The sequence below is a fragment of the Pygoscelis adeliae genome, unplaced genomic scaffold (assembly GCF_000699105.1).
Source record: "Pygoscelis adeliae isolate BGI_AS28 unplaced genomic scaffold, ASM69910v1 Scaffold57, whole genome shotgun sequence".
Classification (NCBI taxonomy): Eukaryota; Metazoa; Chordata; class Aves; order Sphenisciformes; family Spheniscidae; genus Pygoscelis; species Pygoscelis adeliae.
Window position 1 is genome coordinate 899,239 of NW_008825615.1, and position 23,172 is coordinate 922,410.

Consider the following 23,172-nt stretch of genomic DNA (forward strand, 5'->3'; position numbering starts at 1 on the left):
AAGCACTACCTAGCAACAACTAAAACATCGGTGTGTTATCAACATTATTCTCATCATAAATCCAAAACACAGCACTGTACCAGCTACAAGGAAGAAAATTAACTTTATCCCAGCCAAAACCAGGACAGCAGTGATAAAATTACTATACAGAATAGTAAGTTGACAATTGCACCTTACACTCCAGCCAGTGGTGGGTTTCTCTGCGGTGTGAAGGAAGATAGTAAAGGTGCTTTAGCACTCTAAAATGAGCTTCTGTCAACACCATCCAGTGCTGTGACTGCTCTGGTGTCCCACATCCTTTCTCCCAAATGCTACATCAGCATTCCAGCTATGTAGACATTAACCAATTTTTTTTTTAAAAATCAGCAGTTCAAAGCATCTGACTAAAATTCCCTTCAGCTTTCACTTCCCACTCTTCTGACATCATCCTTTCAGTATCTCCCCAGCCACCACAGAGTCCAGCCAGAGAAGAAGACTGAACAAATGCAGAAGCAGACAATGAACTTTCCCAGAATTTCTTCATCTGTTGCGAAGAAGTCAGTCAGTAAAATGCAACGGAAAAGGACAAACTCTTTGCTATGTTTTTAATTTGCTACACACCTTCAAACATGAGTTAAAACTGCAAATGGTTATGGTGTGTATAGCAGAACTAAATGTATGACTGAGGTTACAAACAGATTTTATTGTTTACATGTGGCCACTGTGTAACATAAAGCACCCGACCATTTATTTCCCCAAACCAGTTATATCAATACATCAGAAAAGCACTGGGTATTTTGCAGTTGGTTTTCATTTTTTTTTCAGAACTATGTCGCAATACAGTTTTTAGCATGGAAATTCATCAAAAGTATTTACAGTGGTTGAAAGTTCAAAGGGGCAAGATAGGAATTCAGATTAACTGGAAAACTAAACAAACGTAAAGGAAAATGAGGATCAGATTCCAAAAACCTTCTAGTCTACATCGCAAATCTAACAAATGTTCTTGATTTGTGTTGGTTGTTAAAGAAGTGTGAATTCCATGATAAATTGATGTAGCTCCTGGGATGAATAAAATCAATAATGTAATAACATTGAGTTAATACCAAGCTGACGTTGATTGAGAATGAGTGCATAGAATTTGAGGTCTCCTTCCATGCACAAGGAGATATTAGTAAATCAGGGCCAGATTGCCAATTAAACCTTGTTATTTCAGGGCAGACTACAATAAAATAATGTGTGATGAAGAGAGTAGGCCAAGAGTAAAGCTATTCAGGTGGAAACTGAGTGTTCAGGGAGTCTATGATTCCTGAATGGGAGCATGTGAAGAAGTCAGTAATGCCCTCAGAAGGCTTGCAGAACCTGATACGTTTGTGATGTCTTTTCCCATAGTTATTTCTACACAGGCAAAGCCCAGTGGGGATAGGTTAGAAGCAAAAGACTTTTACTCCAAGGAATGGGGCCCCAGTTCACAAATTAGTCTTTGCAATTTGTCTCTGATTTTGATGTATATTATTGCATTCCCTTAGCATACGGTGAAACTGGTTGATGAATGGGCCTGCTCCAGCTCCTAGCCAGCCTGTTCCCTGGGCATATTCAGTGTCCTTGCTGCTTATATTTTACCCCTGTCAGGGGTAGAGAGTCAACACCGAGTGACCTCTAGTCCTCTCTGGATAACGTGCTGAGACCAACTGAGGGCTAATGGGAGGAATTTCTGGTTACACTAACTTACACTTCAAATCCTGAATAAGGTTTAGATAGCTAGGAGTTATGAGAAAATTAAAAGAAAACATAAAATAAAATGAGTGTGTGCAACAGAATGAGCAAATGAAGCCTGGTTTCTTATGTCTTTCTCTCTGTCCCTCTTTCCTCTTCCCCACTGGGATTCTCTGATATCTGCTAAGACTTCTCTTTCAGCAGAGGTGATATTTGAATTATTTGCTCTCCCAATTTTCTTGAAATTTAATGTTACTTTGATATCGCTGAGGCCTCTACACTTCTGCCATACTTAGCTGGAGTGGGGCATCAGGGTCAGAAGTCATGGGGAGGGATGAAGAGGCAGACGCACGTACACAGGGCATGAACTGTAAGCTGGGTTTAAAAAAATGTTGCCTTTATTATGATAAATGAAGTGGATTTGTTTTGAAGCAGGGAAGGGAGAATGACTGCGGAAGCTCAGGGTGCTGCCGGGTCTCAGCAATTGCCTTTCGGAGCAGACATGGGGAGACAGCAGGAGCAGCATGATGACGGGAGTGACTTGCCCACAGGTATGCAGAGCCAGACCTCGGGTTTCTCACTTCCAGCCCTCCGCCTTGAGAAAACACAAACAAAAGTCTCTCTACGGCTGTGAGACTTACATATCAGCTGGATGACTCCTCTGATAAAATATTTAGACATCTGTTCAGACAGATCACAACCTCACCATCTAAAGAAAATCTCTCCCAGGCAAAGACCCCATCAGTGCCTCAATGAGCAATTCCTTCATGCCCGGGGTTTGCAGCAGCCTCAGACTCTCTGTGATGGCTGTGTTGGGATCTGCGCTGCACATGCCACTGGTGACAAATAATTACTTGACCAGTTACCAGACTCTTCAGACTGACTTCTACGCGTATACACTCTGAGATGAATTGGACTGGAGGATTTCACAGGATGACCACCTGACCTTGCTTCCACTCGATCCCCTGCAAGTTTGGTCACCGGCCTCAGCAGAAAGGGGAGATGAACCGTACATGCTCCCCAGGGTTTCCTGTCAGATACCGGTGTCTTCTAATTGCAGTTCACTGCTGTGTATAACAATAGAGGCTGATAAGCAATGAGCGAGAGAAGTCGTCAGACAGAAATGCCCTTGAAATAAGCTATTCCACCGATACCATGTCGGGATCAAGAGAAGCACATTATCCTCAAGTTTGTGTGAATGAACTGGGGCTATTTGGCAGCTCTGTAACTCATTCAGCTTTCTTCCTCCGAGTAAAACACCAAACAACTCATTCATTATAGTTGGCTTCAGGGCTCTTGGGAGCCACCTTGAAAGCTCTCCATCTTCAGCATGGACAGCTAATCTGGACAAATAATTTCAAACAGTTTAAAAAACAGTTTGACCCCCTAGGTAAAATAACCGAAGGTTAAAGGGACATCTTGGTGTGTATCTGTAGAGAATATAAATTGAGCTGTTTATTCCTTCTCTCTGGAGCCTGTGCAGGGTTCAAATTCAGTTTATAAGCTTATCACCAAAATTCATTTTATAGAGTAACTTAAACATAAACTCCCACTCAGTCCGATCAAAGCTTTTCCAGCATGAAGCAGCTGAGCTACAATCGGTTCCCTTGTTCAGCCAGCCAAGTCAATGTTCTTAATCAGTATAAAAACATTAGAAGTCAAATGGTGTTTTTTAATAAAACGGGTTTGATCAGCTTCCAAGGAGGTGGCAGAGGTCTATGGAAAGAAACATTCCTGCCTGCTCCTAGAAAATGCCTGTGAGCCCCGTAAAGTGCCGGGCTCCAAGAGGACCCTGTGGCCCGCTGATGATGGACCTTGTTATCCTGGGAGGAGGGTGCACCCCCTCACCCTTCACTCTAATCCACCTCCAGCCTGAACTCTTTGAGTTCCCTACTCCTGAAAACTCATTTATCTCAGCCCCTTCCACTGGATAATAATCAAGCCCCTGGGCTTTGCCAGAGATCAAAGTATGATTGCTCCAGTTGTTTCAAAATCTATTGCTTCTTTAGATGCTGTTGTTGCTTATTCAGACAAAGCGACTTTATGCTGAAAGGGAAGTCCACAGCAGCTGCGGATTAGAGACAGGGCAATGTTTAAGAAGTGATGTACGCAGTGCAGCATCTGTCTGTCTTTCTGGACGCTTGCTCAGTTGTTTAAGAGGGAGTGGACGTACGCCCCAGAGCACTGCATGGACACGGCTGTCCCCAACAGCCACTTGCTGGTAGCACTCCTACAACTCTTTTCCAAACACAGGCCCATAGATGACAGCCTCTGCTCAGTGGTCATGCCACATACACTCAGACGTGCCCCACAGATCAGCACATCTGGCTGGAAGCTAAGGTCCTCTTTCGAACTTATTGAACATAAAGTCGATTCTTCCAGCGGTAGAGAAGGAGCTCCCTGAAGCCCACATCCCTACAAAGCACAGTCAGGGAGAAAAGCCACATCCTGGACTGCCTGGTCCAGGACACTGATCACCTTGAGCACAGCGGGAAATCAGGCATATTGCCCAAGGCTTCAGTGTGATTTGGGGTTGTCAAACAGCTGGATCTCCCTACATTACAAAATGGAAAAATCAGGCCAACACTGTCTTGCAATCAGGTCCCTGATGGGCTCCCAATCTTCCTGATGTTTCTGTGCTACAGATGATCTTATTCCAAAAATCTTCAAGCACTGACTGCCAGAAACCATTTTACTACCCAAAGAATAGCTCAGGTATATGCCTCTACGTGGCTGAAATAGAGATGATCAAGAAACATTCATGGCACAGAGAGTAAGAACCTGGAGGGAAAATGAGGCTGTTATAAAATTATTCTCTGGAATACTCTGAACTTCAAACATTTAGGGCCAGAAAATTATGTGAATTAAATTCTGATCCACACAATTAAGTTACAGCAACAAGACAGCAGGGCCATTTTAGATTCATGCGCTGGGAAAAAGAAAAAGAACTAACTAATGAAGATGCACTTCTGCATTCATGACGTCCTCTCCTCCCTCCAAAGACCAATGTAACAGAGATTGTTTGAGGAAGATAGCTTACTGACAAGACCTATTCACACACGCAAGTTATCAGCAAACATTTCAACTTGGAAACCCACTCATATTTGGCAGGAGGAGCCTTTTTTTCCCCTTGGAACTATGTTTGAAACTAAGCATCACTTGCAGGCATCAGCCTGTTGGACACATCACTACCCCAAGGAGTTTAATCAGTGAAGCCATAAACTCTTTTTAGGATAATTTGGCAGATTCTTCTCTCCCCAAGGAGCCATTGGGAGGCAGGAGAGACGTGTCCACACACTGGTTGGTGCAGGGAGCTGACTGATAGGAAGGAACCTCCAACCAGGAGGTTGGAGTGGGGAGGCAGGAGGCATTTAACAGAAAATTTTCATTTCCGTTTATTTATATTTTGATGGCTTATGCATCTGCAGAGATTTGATCATTTTAAAGAATTTCAAATAAAAGACAGGAAAAGTAGCTGACCCATCCTACCGGTTTGTTATGCGTACTACCAATTCAGGCAAGCAGAACTACTCGCACAAATCCTGAACAACTGAGCCCTACTCTATTCACAAAATAAGAGCAGGAAGAAGAGAGCAGCTGAAGTTGTCAGTGATCCAACACTTTTGAAAATAGGAGCAGTTCCTTGGGTTCCTAAAGACAGACTTGTGATTAAATTTTTACAGCCACTTGTTAAAATCTTTATCTGATGCCCTAGCAATATCCTGTGAGTAATCTCTAGCTTCAGGAACTACACGGATCACGTATTTTTGTCTTGATGTCACTATCATTTTCATAAACAGAGCACAGTCCTGTTTTTTTCCAAATCTCCAACAGAGCGGGTGAAGTTGAGGAGATGAACATGGAAGCATACAAATCTCAAGAACCTCTCCCCAGGCTGCTGGCTACCTGCTGATAATCCATCCTCTCTCCAACCATGCCACACAATGTCTGTAAATCTACAGAAGTCTACACGCTATGTCTAAGTGTTGCAGCCAGTGCTTTCTTATGCAAAGTATTCAGTCCAAAGAAAAAGGTAAGCGAATCACTAGTTACAGAAATAGAAATGAAGCACTGTTATCTCTCATTTTTGCCTCCTTAAGTGCCCATCAAGCTTATCAGCTTTGCCTTGTTAAGTGCCCATCAAGCTTATCAACCTCCTTGTGCATCCTCCTTTCTTATCACCACACAATGACAGGCAACTCAGGTTTTCCTTCTGCAAGCCTGATCACCTTACCCATATCACTGATCTCACAGACTTGACCAGGTGTGGCCACCCACCTTGGCACCCATACAGCCCATTGCCATCTTGGTGCTTCTGCCCAGCTTCTTCCTGTTTGCTAACAGAAGTATGTTTGTGCTCAATTATAGCTGCCATGCTATTGAATCACTGACAGATACAGGACAGGAGTTGAGTCAGGAGATTTCTAGGAATAGTACACCTTTCTTGTGCTGCTGAACTGTCTGTCTCTGAAATGCTTGTGAATTAGGGATTTGAAGAACCCATTTGTTACTGTATTCACCAAGCAAGATGCATCCCGATTCTGAGTAATGAGATCTCCTCATTCAAATTCCTGAAAATGAAAAATAAATGCCTTGTTCTTGCAGTTCTTTGTAATACAGTTACATACCTATGCGGGTAAAATATTGTTCACCTGCATTTTTCACCTGTAGTATACAGTGACAGAAAATGATCATACAGAGTAGTTGTTGCGTTGTCATTGAAGAAGGCAGCTGACAACCTGGTTTGGTTAATGTAAAGCCTGCCAACAAGACTTAGAGATGATAATTTTTGATGCACTCTTAGTCACGATATTTACTGCACTCTGTGTGAGATAATGACAGGTTTGATCCTGCACCTTTCAGAACAATACAGGGTTTGTCATATATTTCAGAAGAAACAGAATGGGGGGGTATCATTCTTTCTTCATTTTTCTTTCAGCCAGGTGAGAGGAATCATGTAGGACATCAACTGGAAAATAGTTCAGCGTAAAGCTTTCATCCTTCCCATCTTATGGTAGTCACTAGTTGTTGACACAGTTAACTAGTGACCTAGATATCAGGAAGACAGTGAGAAATGTCCACACTGAGTGATTTTATCTTTGTTTTACTACAGCGTTTCTTGCATCTCCTCTAGCAGCCAGTGTTCATCATTGCCTGAAGCAGGATACCAGACTTAATCGGTTTGGCCCAGCATAGCAACCTCCATCTTCCTATAAATAAGGAGGGTGCATTTCTTCTTCTGCCTACCAGACTGGATGCAGTGTCTGTGCAAATACTCACCAGACTGCTCCCTCCTTGCAGTCTCCACAAAACTAAGTCCACACTTCCCATACTTGCAGCACGGTGCCACAGTCTGTCTCCTGCTCCCGTGACCCCAGGCTTCCGGCAGAGCTGACCGGGCAGTCTTCAGCTGGCCAAGCAAGTGGATCCAGGAAGGCAGAGTGGTGGAAAGGCAAAAAGGAGACAAAGAGGTGTAGGGGTTGTCTCACCCACCACAGGCACAGTTGCAGGATTGCTGCCTATCCATACTCTGTCATCCGTGGGGCTGAGTGCGGTGTCCCTCCCATCCTGCATGAAGAATGAGTTGCCTAATGCGTCACAGACAAAGGAATTTTGGGTGCCTGTGTTTAAACATGAACAAAGAGCGACAGTGCCACTTCTGACTGCAGGCTGAAGAATTTGAACACAGCAGCATTCATGCAAGCCCAAATAATCATGCAAAGACTGAGGGTCACAAGTCCTCTGATGAAAAAAGGAAAAGGAGGCATAGTCTGATAATATAAGGCTCAGATCCTAAGAAGAGGATCAGGTTGTGTTTATGTAGCTAGGTAGGTAGTGTGAAACGTGATTCAGATGTTTTTATGAGCCAGATCCATGTAACTACAAACTGGATAAAGCTGCCAGATTTCTGTGTGGTTCCGTTGTGCTTTAGGGAATTGTCACACCCCTGATGCTGTTCTGGAGAGGAAGAAGGTGACTTGCCCCCCAGGGGAAGCCTAGCTTGTCATGCAACAGCACCCATATTTTCCCAACCAAAGGCTGTACCAGCCACTTTGCCAGGAATGGGAGAGCCACACCCCATCTGCAGAAAATAGAGGGGATTGCAACAAACATCCCTTAAAAAAATGTGCAGCTCATAATGGCTGCAGGCCACAGCAGGCCATTTTCTATCCTTCAATTAGTGATCTTCCAAATGACTCACCAGTGAGCATTGCATCAAGGGACCTGCAATCTGCAAGGGCCATATCTAAGTATTCATTGACAGGACTGGTAGCACCACTTTTTTGAAGATTGCCCAACTTCTCTTTATAAGGTCCTATTTTCAGTTTGATTACAGCTCTGCCAACCCTTTATCAGTTCCAGCTCACATGTTCCAAGCTTAGTGCCTGCTTACAGCTCATTGCCTGTTTGTTGGATTGAGGGGTTTGGTTTGGTTGAGTTTGGGGGAGATATCTTACTTTCTGTTCAAGCAGTTCAGCTTTTCCAAAAGAGAATTGTCCAAAAAAAAAAAAAAAAGAAAAAGAAAAAAAAGAAAAGCGGTAGCTTTCTTCCTAAAATTGCTCTCTGTGGCAGAGAACTGAAATTTGTCGGCTGATGGTCCTCAGGTCATGAATCTGCCATGAAAGTCCATGCCAAATGGACTCCTGGTGGTAATCAGATTGCAAATGAGCAACTTGTCGTGTTTCAGGCCACACAGTAGGTGAAGCTGGTCCTTGCTTACAGCAGTTACTCCTAGCTGCACTGACAGCATGGAAGCACTGTCATCTGCCTACAACTCAGAAAGCCCAGCGACTAGGCTGGCCAAAAAGAGCCTAATGAGAGAAAGCTGAGGAATCTGAGCCAAGCGCTGGAGCAGAAGAGAAGGGCTCGGTCACTCGGGGTTTCACGCAGAGACAGAGCAGGCTGGGGACCAACAGGGACTGGTCAGTCTCAGCCCCTCTAAATTGATCCCTGTTACCACATGGCACCTACTGCCTATTTGAGCAGCACTATGACAACATCATCGTGAACAGGGTTTGACCATCTCAGGAAGGAAGCACTAAACTGAACAGGCCACAGGCATCAGGCGTGGGGAAGCAGGCTTGCAGGCAAGAACCTACCGTCAGTGTGCAGTTTGTGGTCACTGAGTGACCCACTCATTCCCTGTGAGGGTGAAATCTACTTGGACCAAAACCAAGAGAATGACCTGTGAGCCTGTCGTTGCTATCTGCCTCTGTCATCAGTTTTCTTTTAGTCCAGAGAAATGAGCCCTGCCAATTCGTAAAAACTAATTTAGCAGAGGCTCTAATTTCTGGAAGTTAATACGTTCCCTATGCTCCAAGTAGATACTTGAGAATGATAGGCGTGTGGCTGCTTCTCAGACTTGGGAGACTGTTAAGCCAGAGAGCCACCATCAATCAATCAATTAGCATTGATTAATTAGAGGGGAGATGAAGGACAGCGAAGATACTGTAATCCTGTTTTCTGAACAATGGATCTGAGCATATGTAAGCTCCAAGCGCTCCTGAGCCATGGGCCCTGCAATATGAGGTGTCTGGAGCAGGGTCAGAGACTGTGTGGGGTGGGAATAGCATCCTAGGGGAAGAGGAGCTGTATCTTGGAGGAGGAATAAAGGCTTTCTGCAGTGAGACCAGGCAACTATGTGAAGATAACAGTAATAAATAGTATGGATGATAGAAGAGGTGAAAGAATTTAGAGGGCTAAAGCTGGAGAAGGGGACGGACTAAAGCAAGGGAGAGATACTTGGAAGTGGGGTCTTCAATGTTAAGTGAAGGGCGGACCAGTGACAGCCTGTCCACTTCCCACTCTCCCCCTTTAAGGACTGAAACAGAACAGAACCAGAGAAGCTAGGACTAGCTCTTCCTACCTCCCAGACCAGTCCCACCTGTGCCATGGCATATCGGAGGGCCCTTGCCACAGCCAGGCTGCAATGGGGAAAAAGCAGATACCAGTTCATGAGTCCCCCACTGGGGTACAGGCTGGTTCCCACAGCTGCACAAGGGTGTGATAGGACGTAGCCTGGACAGGTATTTGCAGCACCAGAGGGCACCAGACAGCAAGGAGCAGGTGTTAACTGGGTCCTTGGGGCTACAGAGCCAAGGGGGTAGGAACAGGGGGCTGAGCTGGAAAAGTAGACAGGAAGGGCTATATGTCATGAGGGTCAGGGTGGCGATGTCAAGAAGCACACCTGTTTTTTTCATTTGCTCTTTGTAACTGACTTGGAGTAAATCTCGAGATACATGGCTACTGGGATTTCTCTCTTTGCCCTGTCAAATCGAGAAAATGAGGCTATAATGTAAATTTAACCTACCTCCTCTACTACTTCTGCCTCCTCTGAACTGGGCATGCCCATACCACGCATACCCCAAACATGGCTTTGCAGAAAGTATAAAACACTTTGAAGAAAAGGGAACCACCAGAGCTACTTCACTTTGCAAATGTGGTGAAACTTGTGCGGTTGGTCAGCACTCATTTACAGCCCTAGAAGCAATGAGACACCGGGTAAACCTTTCAGCCCTTGCACTGTCTCTTGCAGCCCCCTCAGCCTAATGCCAAAGATACCATCTGTACTCCCCTGTGTCTGTCACCGCAGCCATTGGCCTCAGATGTTTTCCTGCCCTCTGTTAACAACCCTAGTGGCAAGAAGGCCCAGAGGTGCTCCCCATGACACAAATCTCTGCAGTGATACGATCATTTGAACACTGGAAAAATCAGGCTTCCTTTTTCCCTCTATGTCCTTGTGCTCTGAAATTAGATTTCCTTAGATCTAGGGTAATTAATATGAGTCCTCTCCTCAAAAAAGGCACATTAGTCAGGCTACAGACCTAACTCTTCAGCTGCATGACAGACAGAAGTATTACATCCTTCCTACACAGCCTGCTCAAAACCCAGTCTCGGGTCTCTAATGGGCTGTTGAAGAGAAGCAGTTGTGGCCAAAGCAGACTCCCAGCCTGGGAAATACTTGGGGGGAAGAGAAAATATCCTACCTGGCATGATGATTTATGGATGTGTTCAGAGCAAGACTTTCAACTGTTCCCCAGCTACACAGCCATCTTCCTCTTTCTCCCCTACAAACTAGATCCTCTAAATCCCCCATTTAGCTTCTTTCCCACTAAACGTTTTAGTCAGGTTACTTCATTTTTAGCCTTGGGTTTTGTCACAGTAACTACTCAGAGCAATAGAGGTCTCTTTTGCAGAGGTCATTGCAGGGCCTTTCAGCTAAATTAGCTGCTTTAGCTCTGACAGCCCCTGATTTAAACTCACTTTCTTACTGCTCTGCTTGAGTTTCACAGCAAGCGGGGCCACCAAGAGTGAAAGGATGTTGTCTACCAATCACACCAGAGATTAGAAACACCTTGTTTTGGAATGAAAACTAAGAAAAATATGAGGATGCGGCTGAATAGGAATAAGCATTCAGAAAACCTTGATGTGTCATCTTAATCATCTTCCTATTCATGAACGCACTTGAAACCTCTCACAAGGTTATGATAAGGAGTAGCTCACCAGTGTTACAAGAAGACAAAGCGTTCTGGTTTTTTCCGAGCAGCAAGTTACAACACGCAAGCGAACGCTGTGTGCAGAACACTTTTCACCTCCATGTTCCCATCCAGAACTGTATTTACCCTTGATAAATGATGAACTATGTCCTACAGCTGTGCTATATATTTCAGACTAACAAGGGCAAGAGTAAGGTCATACCGATTCTAGAGCGCTGTCTATCAAGACAAAGGGACTTACGTTGTGTCATGTGCTCTCTATTTCATGCAGCCTAGCCTTAGACTATTTCCCAAATCCCTTGTTTTCCTGGGGACATGGCAACAGTTTATGTACACTGCTCTGAAGTCAAAGACCTGGCCAGCTTATGTGTTTTTCCCTTCCTCTACCAAACATTATATTGTTCCTTTAAACCCTGCTTAACCTTACTTTGGTTCCTGTTTCTCTGCAGGGCCCATACACCAACAAGAGAAGTGAAAGCAGCTGTTTCTGTTTCTTTCCACTGCTCTGAACAGTGCCTGAATGCCTGAAAGTGAGTAAGGGCCAGAGACATGTCCAAGAGGCTGGGTGAACCTCCAGCTCAAAATAAAAGGGATCCTTGAACTAACCCTCTGGTGCAAAATTTCTAGCCGTCATCTAGTAACTGGAGTTTGCTCTGGTGCCAGCAACGCATGGTCAGGCTGCACAGGAGCTGAACACTAAGGTTGGGATTCATCTCACTGAATGTTAGCTGTCTAAAAAATTCAGATGGTCATCTAGGCCTCCTCAGCACACAACACAAATAGACACAAAAAGAAGGGTTTATCACACCCATTTCATACCTATTTTGGGCTGGAACAAATTGTTCCTGGAAGGTGCCTCTTTGTCTCCATAGGGAGTAAAGACTGGTATGGGCTAGATGCTGAGATATCAGATGGCTGGGGTTAGGTGAGAGGCATTGAAACCATCTTGAACAACTATGTTTATCTGGGTCTTATGCCAGTCTGTGCATTTGTATCTAGGCTCTCCCAATGCTGCTATTTCCAAGGCATTCAGAGGGCTGTTAGGTGGTGCCTCCAGTGACTGCATGTCTCTGTTGCTTTCTGGCTGTTTTTGTTCTCAGAAAGTTACTTCCCTTCAACCAGGAACACGATTCTAGAAGTCCAAAGATGATGAGCTATATGGAGGAAAAAAAGGGGAGGTTACATCTCCCCTGCTCTCAATGGTGTCTGCAAAATGCCCAAAAGCCGCCCTTAAATGAGTAGTTCTGTGAGCAGTGTAACTGGTGACTCCTGGATTTCTGTTTACAGTTAAATTGTCTGTTGCTTAATAACTTACAAATGTCAATTACAGCTTCTCCTGCACTTGGGGAGATCATAATGATCCACTCCCATGTAAAATGTCTGGTGTCAGCCATGAGTTCTGCCTGGGCCTTTCCTCCAGTGAAGGCATATACAGAGTATGTCTCTACTAGAGAGCTAGCTACTTTCCTGATTGGAATTGGCCTATGAGTTCAAAGATCTGGGTGGGATGGCAGAAATATGTAGTTAGTCTTCCAGCAAATACAGCAAGCCTCTTAAAAAGACGAAAAGAACCCATTTATATTGTGAAGAAGTAAAGTAAGAATGGAAATACTTTTTCTTCTGCACAACTTTCAATGAAAAGTTTTCTTCACCTCTGCCTTTTTTTCCCCGTTACATCACACCTTTGAAGGCACAGGCCTGGCAGATGGTAGGAAGAGAGCAGTTGTTTTTGTTATTATTTAGATATAGAGCACCTTAAAGTATGCTAGTAACTGCTGAGTTGTGTGGAGAAGGCTTCCTGATGAAAAATTGTGCCTCCCTTTCTATTAAAAAAAAAAAAAAAGGAGGTACTTGGAAAGATAAAGGGCAATTCAGTCCTTTGAATGCTCGTATCATAAAACTGAATACGAAATAATTACCATAAATGAGGCAACTAGTTCCTACACCCTCTGCAACCTGGATTACATCCTTCTGTGTCATCAAAATAAAAGTTACTTGCAGAAAACACATTACTTACTACCTTATCTCAGTCACCTAAGCTCACACATACGAAAGGAGAAGACCAAAGTCTTCTAAATCATCTTTCTCTGCAAAGAAATGGACTACAAAGATTTTAACTCTATTTCCTTCTCCAAAACTACTGGCACTAAGACAGGCATGTGATTTTATCCCTAAACAGGGTGTTCCTTAGGCTCTTTGCCAACTTAATTGGCTTATTCATATCCTTTCCTTCCAGATTACCTCAGGGTGATTTACATGTTGGAGGCCTATAAACACTGATGATTCAGTGCATGAAAACCAAAAACATTGTTCAGCGTCTGACAGGGTCCTCACTGGCTTTTGCCCCCAAATTAATTGTTCTTATTGGAACAAACTAACATATAATCAACCTCTGACATCATCCTAATGTTATACAGACAAAAAGGCTTCTAAAATACAATGGGGCTAATGTAATTTGGTTTTTACCAGTGTTTCCAGGTACTCTGCAGGAGCAAGCAACAGGCGAAGTTTTCAAATGGGAAGATACAGATGCTCCCAGCCCAGCTTCTTCAGTCTACTGGCCATTTTGAAGCCTGTCTTCCGATTTTCTGTGAATAAACCACTAAGGCTGAGCTCTAAAGAAATGCAGATACAAAGACAATTTAATTTCCTCTCTCTGCAAAACATAACTTTTCTTATAGCAGTGGAACAGCTACTTAATATGGTATTATTTAAAATGAGCAGGTGGACTTCCAGTGAATTCTGAACAAATTTCCTTCACATGTCGAACCTGAACCCTCTAGCTAGGAAATATTTTGCAGGCCAATTAAGGACAACTTTACCTCCTCCAAATACAGAAACAAGCAAAGATTTGTATTCATGAATAAAGAAAAGGCTGAAAGAGGTTCATTTTGCGTTTTTGTTGATTAAAGTCTTGGACTTGCATGTATCTCTCTCTTTTTGTGACATAAACAGTTTTGATAAAATGCACCAGAAAACTTTACTGAACAAACTTCTTCTGTACATCTTTGGTAACTAATAAATTCTTGTCTCAGTACTCTCACAAAAACCAGTCACTCGCTCTCCCTTCAGGGGAAGATTACTGCACTCCATATTCAAACAGATTCCGTTTTCTCCTTACGTTGTATGCCCCTGCAGTGTCTTTCCTAAGCAAGCTCCCTGCTTCTAGACCAAACCTGTTACCGGCTACACGGCCACTCATGCAAATCCAGCACCCTTCCGGTACATTCCCATTTTGCCATCAAAAAAAATTCTCCATGCTTAACACCCATCTCCCTAAGACCATCAACCAGCACTTTTTAATCCATTTCACAGTAAGATTTCCATAATGTCTTTAAAAGCCACAGGTTGCTTCATAAGGCAGTCCTCACCATTCTGGTACTTGTTTTCACAAGGACTTTGGCATATCAGCTGCTAATAAATTTTGTATTCTTTAATAACAGAGCTTATGTACTTAAATACCTGCCGGAGGATGAACACATCTCAACCATTACAGCTGAAGTATTTCAAAGTCCAACACTTTTAAATCAGCGCAAATGCCTTAAAACTAGTTTCCCTGTTTGCACTGACAGTTGTGGTTACAGGTGTTATGCACTTATAAGCTCTGCTTAGATATTAAAACTTGCACACAAATTCACTCATATTTGCATTCACTGACTGTGTTTATCTACGAACAATCTGCAATACATTTGTCATGCCCACATTGACTCTATATAACATGTTCATACAGAAGTTCCAAGCAACATCACAGAGTTATTACAGTCCACATATGTAAATACAAGTGAGCCACTGCATGAAGCTTTTAATACATAATACAGGGAGCAAACATGTAATGAAATGGTGGGAAGAATGAGGGGTGAACTCCCTAGAATTAAAGCATATATGTACGTAATTTTTATAAAGAGCAAGAATGTTTCACTCCTACTGAATACTTTAAAAACATTTATACCACACACAAACCAGTAAATAAGATTCAGATCTCACAAGAAGACCATTATAGGACCTGATCATTTGGAGTATTACAGAGGCATTGCCTAACCGAGAGAAATAAACCCAGCCCTCACTCCAGACTCACTGCAGGAAAGTGGAGAGCTGGCAGCCCCACGAATTCCTCCTCTTTGATCCACAAATAGAAAGGATAATAAAGGTGTACGTACTCACCCTTGCCTAGTTTTCACTTTCTTCAAGGAAAAGAGTTATGCTGATTCAGGGCTCTGGTCGTGGCCCGGGAGAATTTTGTTCGTATACTCCCCACACATCAAATCTCTACTTTTTAAAAAGTTCTCAAGATTTTCTCTCCCTTTCCTTAATTGAATCAATTCTAGTAACAGACACTTCTTTGTTGCTTGTCACCGAAGTATTTTAAGCATTTTGAATCCTGTCTCGTTTTACACTTGTTTCTAAAGGAGTCAGTTCTGGCCTTCAGCTCTTTGTTTTCTTTCAAAACCTTATTGAACGAGTTGTGCTCCTCTGCATTCACTTCAGGGACACCACGTTTTCTTTTGTCATGATAACTCTCACTCTGAAATGTCTCAAACTTACAATCAAATGCAAAAATAAAACTTTATCTTCTATTTATTCTTCTTAATAGCATCCTGGTTGGCTGCGTGTTTCAGATAACCACTCGAAAGGACATGCTGGGGGTAACAATGCAGAAAATGATGCTGAATCCTTGCTCGTCGTAGCTCAGGGAACAAAAGCCGTTAGTGCGTTTTATTTGGGAATGTCCAGGTTATGTCTCGTATTTACAGTTTATGTTGCAACAGGGACTGACAGCTGCAGTAGGTCTGGCCCTCTCATCCGCACTGGGCCCACATTAGCAGTGCCTTTTCTAAAACATTAAAGGTAAGCATGTGTTGTGTGAGCGTTGGTATTGTATAGAAAACCTGCTCCTGCTTCCACCCAAATCAACAGGAAAACAAAACAGTCTAGGAGTCAGAGCTTTCCTTTCTTTACTCTTATTTAAATGTCAACCAGTGTTTTATGTGGTTGTTTATTAAATAATAATAATACAATAATGCCCAGAGGCTCCAATTAGGACTGGGAAGTCACTGCCGTGGGATTGTGCAAAGGCGGAGGAAGGGACGGCGGGCTGGGAATTGGACGGCTCCCCAGCAGCGGGGAGCGCATAGGAGTCAGAGCTTTCCTTTCTTTACTCTTATTTAAATGTCAACCAGTGTTTTATGTGGTTGTTTATTAAATAATAATAATACAATAATGCCCAGAGGCTCCAATTAGGACTGGGAAGTCACTGCCGTGGGATTGTGCAAAGGCGGAGGAAGGGACGGCGGGCTGGGAATTGGACGGCTCCCCAGCAGCGGGGAGCGCAGGCTGGAAGCCGGCTCCTCTCGGCAGGCGGGAAGGGCTGCTCCCAGCGCTCCCCGCCACCGGCAGCAGCTAAGCCTTTTGTTTGCGTGGGAGTTCGATGTTACTTTGGTTTTCGGTTTTCATTCGTTTGGGGGTTTTTAATGTCAAGATATAGAACAACCAGGAAGACATACAAAGAGGTTTTCTTCAAAGTAGCTGAGCCCGCAAAGGGAAAAAAAAGAGTGTATGTAGATGTATATGCTAATTCTTATTAATTAAAACCAGAGCGCTGTGCTGGAGCTGTGCACAGGCTTTATTAGCTAATATTAAAACAAAGGGCTGATTTGCCTTCCACAGAAATTTCACCTTGGCAAAGCTCTGCTCGCTGCAGCGGAGTTACTTCTCGCTTCACACCAATGTGAGCACAGGATCAGGCCAGGAGCCCTCAGGAAGGACTTGAAAGCCGATAACAAAACAAAAGGACAAACAGGAGACACATGGGGAGGACAATCCTAAGAAGCGGGATAAGAACAAGCATGTTGCTCTTGGCAGAAAGCAACTGGCAAAAATTAATTGTGTAGTCAGTCTCTCCCTCAGTTCTTTTTGTTTTGTTATAAAACAGAATTTGTTTTTATTATAGAGGAATGGGATATATTTCAGCAGAGGAACCCGAGCTGGATAGGCTTTTATGGCAGAAGTACATTTTATGGGGAGATCTGAATGAAGACAGAGTGGATTTGGTTCACAAGATGGGCGCAGTTGTTCTAGGCTTAAACAAAAAGGGCAGCATGAATTAAAGCCCCTGGAGGAAAGCGGGAGGAGGGAAGGAAGGAAGCGATTAGAGGAAAGCTGGGCTGGACCAGAATGTGTGGGAGCAAAGACACAAATCCTGAATTAAGGCAGCAGCGGGACAATGCTGGGCCCTGAAGGTGAGGCCTGAAAAGGAAGGGATGAACAACCCAAGAAGGCCCAAGAAGGGGCACAACGATGGCGAGATGCTGCCGCTCGGTGAGGAAAAAGAGGGAGGAGGGTAGTGAAAGCTTTATCTGCTGGAATGGGGAACAGAGAGACCCTGAACTGAGTGGAAAGGAGAAGCTAAAGATTCCCCGGGAGAAACTTCTAGAAAGACAGTAATTTATATGAGCATCTTCAGGCTAGAGGTGACCTAAGTCTGGGAAGAATTTCGGAAACAAGGTCTGAGGTGGGGAAACGGGTCATTGGAAATATTTAACAAGAGAACGAGCGCAGCCTAAAACTAGTGTTCATATGGGGGAGAAAAGGGAGCAAATGAGCTCAGAGGACGACAGAATTACCTGTGGTGGTGGAGAAAGGACAAGGAAGAAATTTGCCAGCGGAAGATGGTCATCGTCTCATGTTTTATGAACAGAAAGAGTATGCTAAGTGAGAGGTACTGCATGAGATTGGCAGAGGGGGGCAGAGATGGGGAAGCAGAGGGGTGGATCGATCGGAGGTGGAGAAGCAGGTTAAGCAATAGGTGTGTATAGATGGTACAGCGCACATACGTAACACCTGTGAAACCAGGGAGCATCCCGGAGGTCAGCTGCAGACCGAGGGAGGAGATTTTTGAGTACAAAATGTAGCCAGATACTATCTGAAACAAAGAGAGGGTGGAAAAGACAAGTAAGATAGTGACAGAGGAGTTGAACCCTTAGGAAATTATCCGGGAAAATGAGAGTCTTAATTCAAGTCCTCAGTTCTTCATTGTTCCTTGTAGAAAACTGAGTTTAACAACAGTGAAATTTTCAGCTGGCTTCCACTGAGTTTCCATGCAAAATTTCCAAAGAAGCAACAGGTCTGCAATGAAAAGTACGTGCCCATTTCTTCAATGTGCTCACTAAACTACAGGGCTAGGTCTTGTGAGTGAACAGAATGGACAGTGTCTCAAACCTCCTCCTACACCTGAGGAAATTAGTAGGAAATAGTATATCTCAGTTGTCACTGTGTCCTGCGCTGGTTTATTCACTAACATACTGGCACAGAAGAAAAGCCTGACCTTCACTACATCTCAGCCTCACACAGCTGTGTAAGCTCGCAGAGGACCCAGGCTCCAGCCCACTGCAACAGTGGAGAGACATTCACAACTCTAAGCATGCTTGACTTCAATGGCTCTTAATGCACATGATCAGTATTACTCACATGATTAATGTTTGGCCTGTAATTTTTTTCACCATTCCAGTTCAATGTATTTTTAGTTGACTTGATTCTACTCTCCAGTTAATATGTAATACCATGCTGCTCCTTTACCCTTATAATCACTTATGAAAAATTAATTGTCCTACAAAGATTTAAGAGAACATTTTGGAAAAAAATCTTTGTATAGGAAGTATAGTTTTCCTTCTTGCCAAAGCACTGTGGCAGTTTTTTAGGATCAAGAACAAAGCAGAGTTTAGTTTGGTGCAGTGTTTCTCCAAAATTCAGGCAGGGAACGTTATATGTGAAGTTTAAAAATGTGAATTCTTTACAATAGAAAAAGGAAGGAAGATAACAGATAGGCACAATGTAAATGTTTGTGTATTAAAATGTTGGACAATGGAGGGTAAGGGCGTGCAGGACATGGGGATGTAAAGCGTTCTTTCTTTAGGTTGCAGTAACACTTCCAGTACCTCACAACACTGCCCTCCCTACATCCCATTACTTCTTTTGGTGAACTTACACAAGGTTGTGATTGACAACGGATGGAAAAGTGCTCTGATCCACACTTTGCTAGTGTTGATGCTTTCCTGAAATTGTCGAGGTAATTGCAGTAGTCAGAGCTGCAAAATTTTACTCACTGCTTCCTAGTTATTCTATATCCAGGTCCATTAGTACAATTCGCGCGTATACACCAGTGAGTTTAGCAATTTTCCTTTTATAGCCTCCATGTATTATTCTGAATATCGGTGAACTGACTCAAATGGGTTATTACTGCTTCACCTCCTTGCAAGTAAAAAGTTGAGTTCCACTGTGGTTTCGTTGTTGCCACGTTATATTACAAAATGACTGCAAGGACTTCCTGGGTCATTCACGATAGCCTCATGCCACTGAAAGCAACCATACCATACAATCCCTTTTCTTAAAATATTAAGCCTTATCTAAAGACCACCTAAGCCTCATCTAAAGATTTGGGATTGATTTTCTTTATTTTCACCCATACTACTGCTACTGGAAGAGTGCTCTGGCAGTTATAAATCTTCCTCTTACTTCCAGTTTGGGTGAGGTAACGGACAGTTCCTGTATCAACACAGGCCGCATCACTAACGTAGACCTTAAAAATCTCCTGAACTCATCTCCTTCTTGCGCTGACTTCAACAGTTATTTGGTTGGGCCAATAACCTTTAACTAACAATCCTTCAACTTCTTGCAAAAAGTGAATTTTCCATTTCTATTTCCTAATCAGCTCAGTCACCTTTTTCTGGACAAGTTCTGGTTTTAATTAATCTTTCCTGAATATGTATGAGTGGAAGCATATACGGTATTTTAGAGGAAATAGGTGTTTTGAATGTCTCTTATACTGGCAAATATACTCCTGTACTTCTGCTGGAAATACCTTAGGCCTAAGAAACATATTTGTCCTATTGAAGGTCACTGCATGTTGCAGGTTCAGATGGTACTTTTTGGTACAGTTTACCAGCGTAGTCAGCACCTAAAGAAGCAGAGCTGACCTTTACTGACCTCTGGCTTTCACTCCTGTTCCTGTGTGTCCCTTCCCTTTTGCCAGCACTATCTGTGTGACTGTATAGCAAAGCAGATTGAGAAATTTATTCTGTTTTTCTTTTGGCTGTTTTTCCCCACCTTACAATTCCTGCACTAATCCCCATTTTTTCAGCTTAATCTTTTTTCACTCAGCACCACACAAACACTTCACTGAAGTCCTGACAGATAACCTCCACTGCATTTTGTCTACGAAGTCTGCAACCACAATGTGTGCCTGATACATCAGTAAGAAACCTTCAGTATCCATGGGCAAATTCAAGTGGAATGACCCTGCTTAAAGTGACTTTTGCTCACTCGGGGAGAGATGGAACAAGCCCTAGAAAACAGCTCAGCTAACCGGTGGTCCCGTGTTGGTGAGCACGACTGGTTAATGAGAAATGAGCCGCTATGCGAAGCAGGAGGAATATGGTTAAGACAGCATAAAAGAAAAGATAAGGACTGTGATGTAGACCCTGCATCAAATGAATAGGATGTCTCAAGGAAAAGGAAGAGGAAGCAGAGTCAAGATGGCATATAAAGAGAATGAGAGGAAGACAGCCAAAAAAAAAGAAAATTAAAAACAATGGGGGAATGGAGCAATGGCAGAAGGAAGGGGAAGAAAAGAGAATGCATAAAGGCTAACATTTGGTCAACTACGACATTTCCATCACAGTCCCAAAGCAATACACTGAAAGGGTTACTTTCCCACCCCATTCAGAGCTGTACAAAGGTCAAAATGTTGCCCTGCGTCTGGACTTGTCTTTTTAACAGGTGTCATGGTTGAAGTGCAGATCCAATAAAATCTAGCACAACACCAGCTATAAATAAGCTCTCCCATTCCCAGTATTAATAAAATTTGTGGGTACTATTTATTTTTAAAATATGCTTATAATATATAATTTTAAAGGCACCCCATGTAGCGCATAATGGGACACTGCAAATTGGTTATATAATAAGTAAGTAGAAGAAAGAACAATATAAACAGTGGTTTGCAGCCTTGACCCTATGGTGTTTCCTGCCACAATGAAAGTAAAAACACATGTTCCCTGACAACCATCAAGCACTTTGTCACTGCCGTTGGAGATTTTGCTGCCTTAGGGCTTGTCTACATGCAAAGCTACATTGGTTTAGCTGGGTTTAATTTGCTGCAAAGGGCCGTGTGAATTCTTATTTTGACTTAAATCTGACTTATTTCAATTTAGCTCAACAAATTAAAGGGCAGATAAAGCCCGAGTAACTCTGTTGATTAGGACAATCATGGTTCTAATCAATTGCTTACAATTATAGTGCTGCCTGCGCTGGCGAAAGCTTGCTTTCTAGTAGCTTATCTTGATGAAGTTTTGCCTGATTCCTCAGACTGTTTTAATTTACTTAAATTGTGCCTGAATGGTCCTTAGGATCTGGCGTCACATGAGTTAATGTAACCGAATCTTTTCTGCTGCTGAATGCAGAGTATATATATAAAATATTAAGTTCAGTGGGACAAATATTAAGCTCAGTGGCAAAGTGCTGGTTATTCTAAAATTTAATTTTTTTTCAATACTGCACCCAAACACGGGCACTTCTCAGCATACAGATGTAGGCAGAAGTGGCCGTCTCGGTCCTGTGTGGGCACAGGGCATTCCAAACTACACAAGCGCATCACACACATGCTGAAAAACATGCAAGGTTTCCTTATTTCAAAGCCTGCAAGAACAATTTTGCCTCAGTCTTCCTGGGTGAAGTGCTTGGTAAGAATACTTAAGACTGTTGCACTAACACAGGGAAACTTACCTGGTTAGGGAAATGTAATGGAAATGAAGAATTAAATGAATGGAAAACCATCCAACATTATTACAAAGAAGAGTATCCACAGAAGGAGTTGTACCGGTATAGTAATAGTAGGACAACTGTAACACTGTAATAGCATCAGTACATTTCCTGAGCCTTGTTATGGAGAACCAGAACTTGTCTTAGCTTTAGAAAGGCTTCTCAGCATCCTCCTTACCAAGGAAATACTCCAAGTACCTCCTCTACAGAGGAAAAGGTAACAGCGGAGGAATCATTTTGCTATTTTCTGTAATTCATTTTAGGCCAAGGCAAGTCAGGCAGACCTAAGGAGAATTTCACCTAATTGTTCCAACGTTGCCATGAGCTATCTGTCACAGAAAGCAGATTATTAATTATTATTTCTATTTTTGTTGGGCAGAAGGGCTCTGCTAGGTCACCCCACCACCTGAAACCTCAGTTACTCCAAGAGCAGCACAACCACATTGCCAGCACCGCTATCAGATTTGTGTTTAGACTGACTGGCTGCTGTTATGGCTTAATTAACAATATATGCCACACATGGAACACGTAAAGCAAAAACTTGCTTCCAAATGATAGCAAGGTTTGTTTTCTTTAAATGTCATTAGAGAAAGGCTAGCTTACATTTCACAAGCCAATCAAAAAACACCGGTTAAAATTTAATGAGGACATATTCCTCATTTTATTTTCTAAAGACAACCTATCATTATGTTTATAGTTAAATTAACAGAAAAGCTGAAGGTTACATATATTCTGGGGCCTATCGCAGCTTTTCCACTGGGGCAAACTGCAACAGTTTATTTCAGTTAGGAAGCTGAACAGGAAAAGAGCCCTGCTCTTCCCACAAACAGCTGCAGTTCTTTGAACCTCTTCCCTCACCGCCCTCCTTAAGCAAGAAAGCCCTTTGCACAACTGCAAGGAAATCACTTGGTTACACCGAGATACAACTCTCAGCATCGCGGGGCCTCTCCTGGCGTGTCCTTAGCTGTCACCTCCGGGGCCTCTTCTGGCACACCACCTCCACCCGCTTCATCCCTCCGACTCCTGCATGCTCCCTGCTCTGCCCTCATCATGGAGGCCGCTAAACGCACTTTGCCCTTATTTCACATACAGACAAGCGCCCTGCGAACATACAGCCGCTGTCGGACTCGTTCGGCGCCTGCGGTAACAGGAGACCCCCGGCCGCAGCCGGCCA

General features: G+C 43.2%; 1 protein-coding gene across 1 annotated transcript in view; it reads left to right on the forward strand.

Moving 5' to 3' along the window:
* Positions 1-2,137: 2,137 nt before the first annotated feature.
* Positions 2,138-23,172, forward strand: part of AKIRIN2 (akirin 2) — a 39,124-nt gene continuing 18,089 nt past the window's right edge. The window contains exon 1 of the mRNA XM_009333217.1: positions 2,138-2,243. Within this exon, the coding sequence (XP_009331492.1) occupies positions 2,138-2,243 (106 nt within the window). The remainder of the gene's footprint in view (positions 2,244-23,172) is intronic.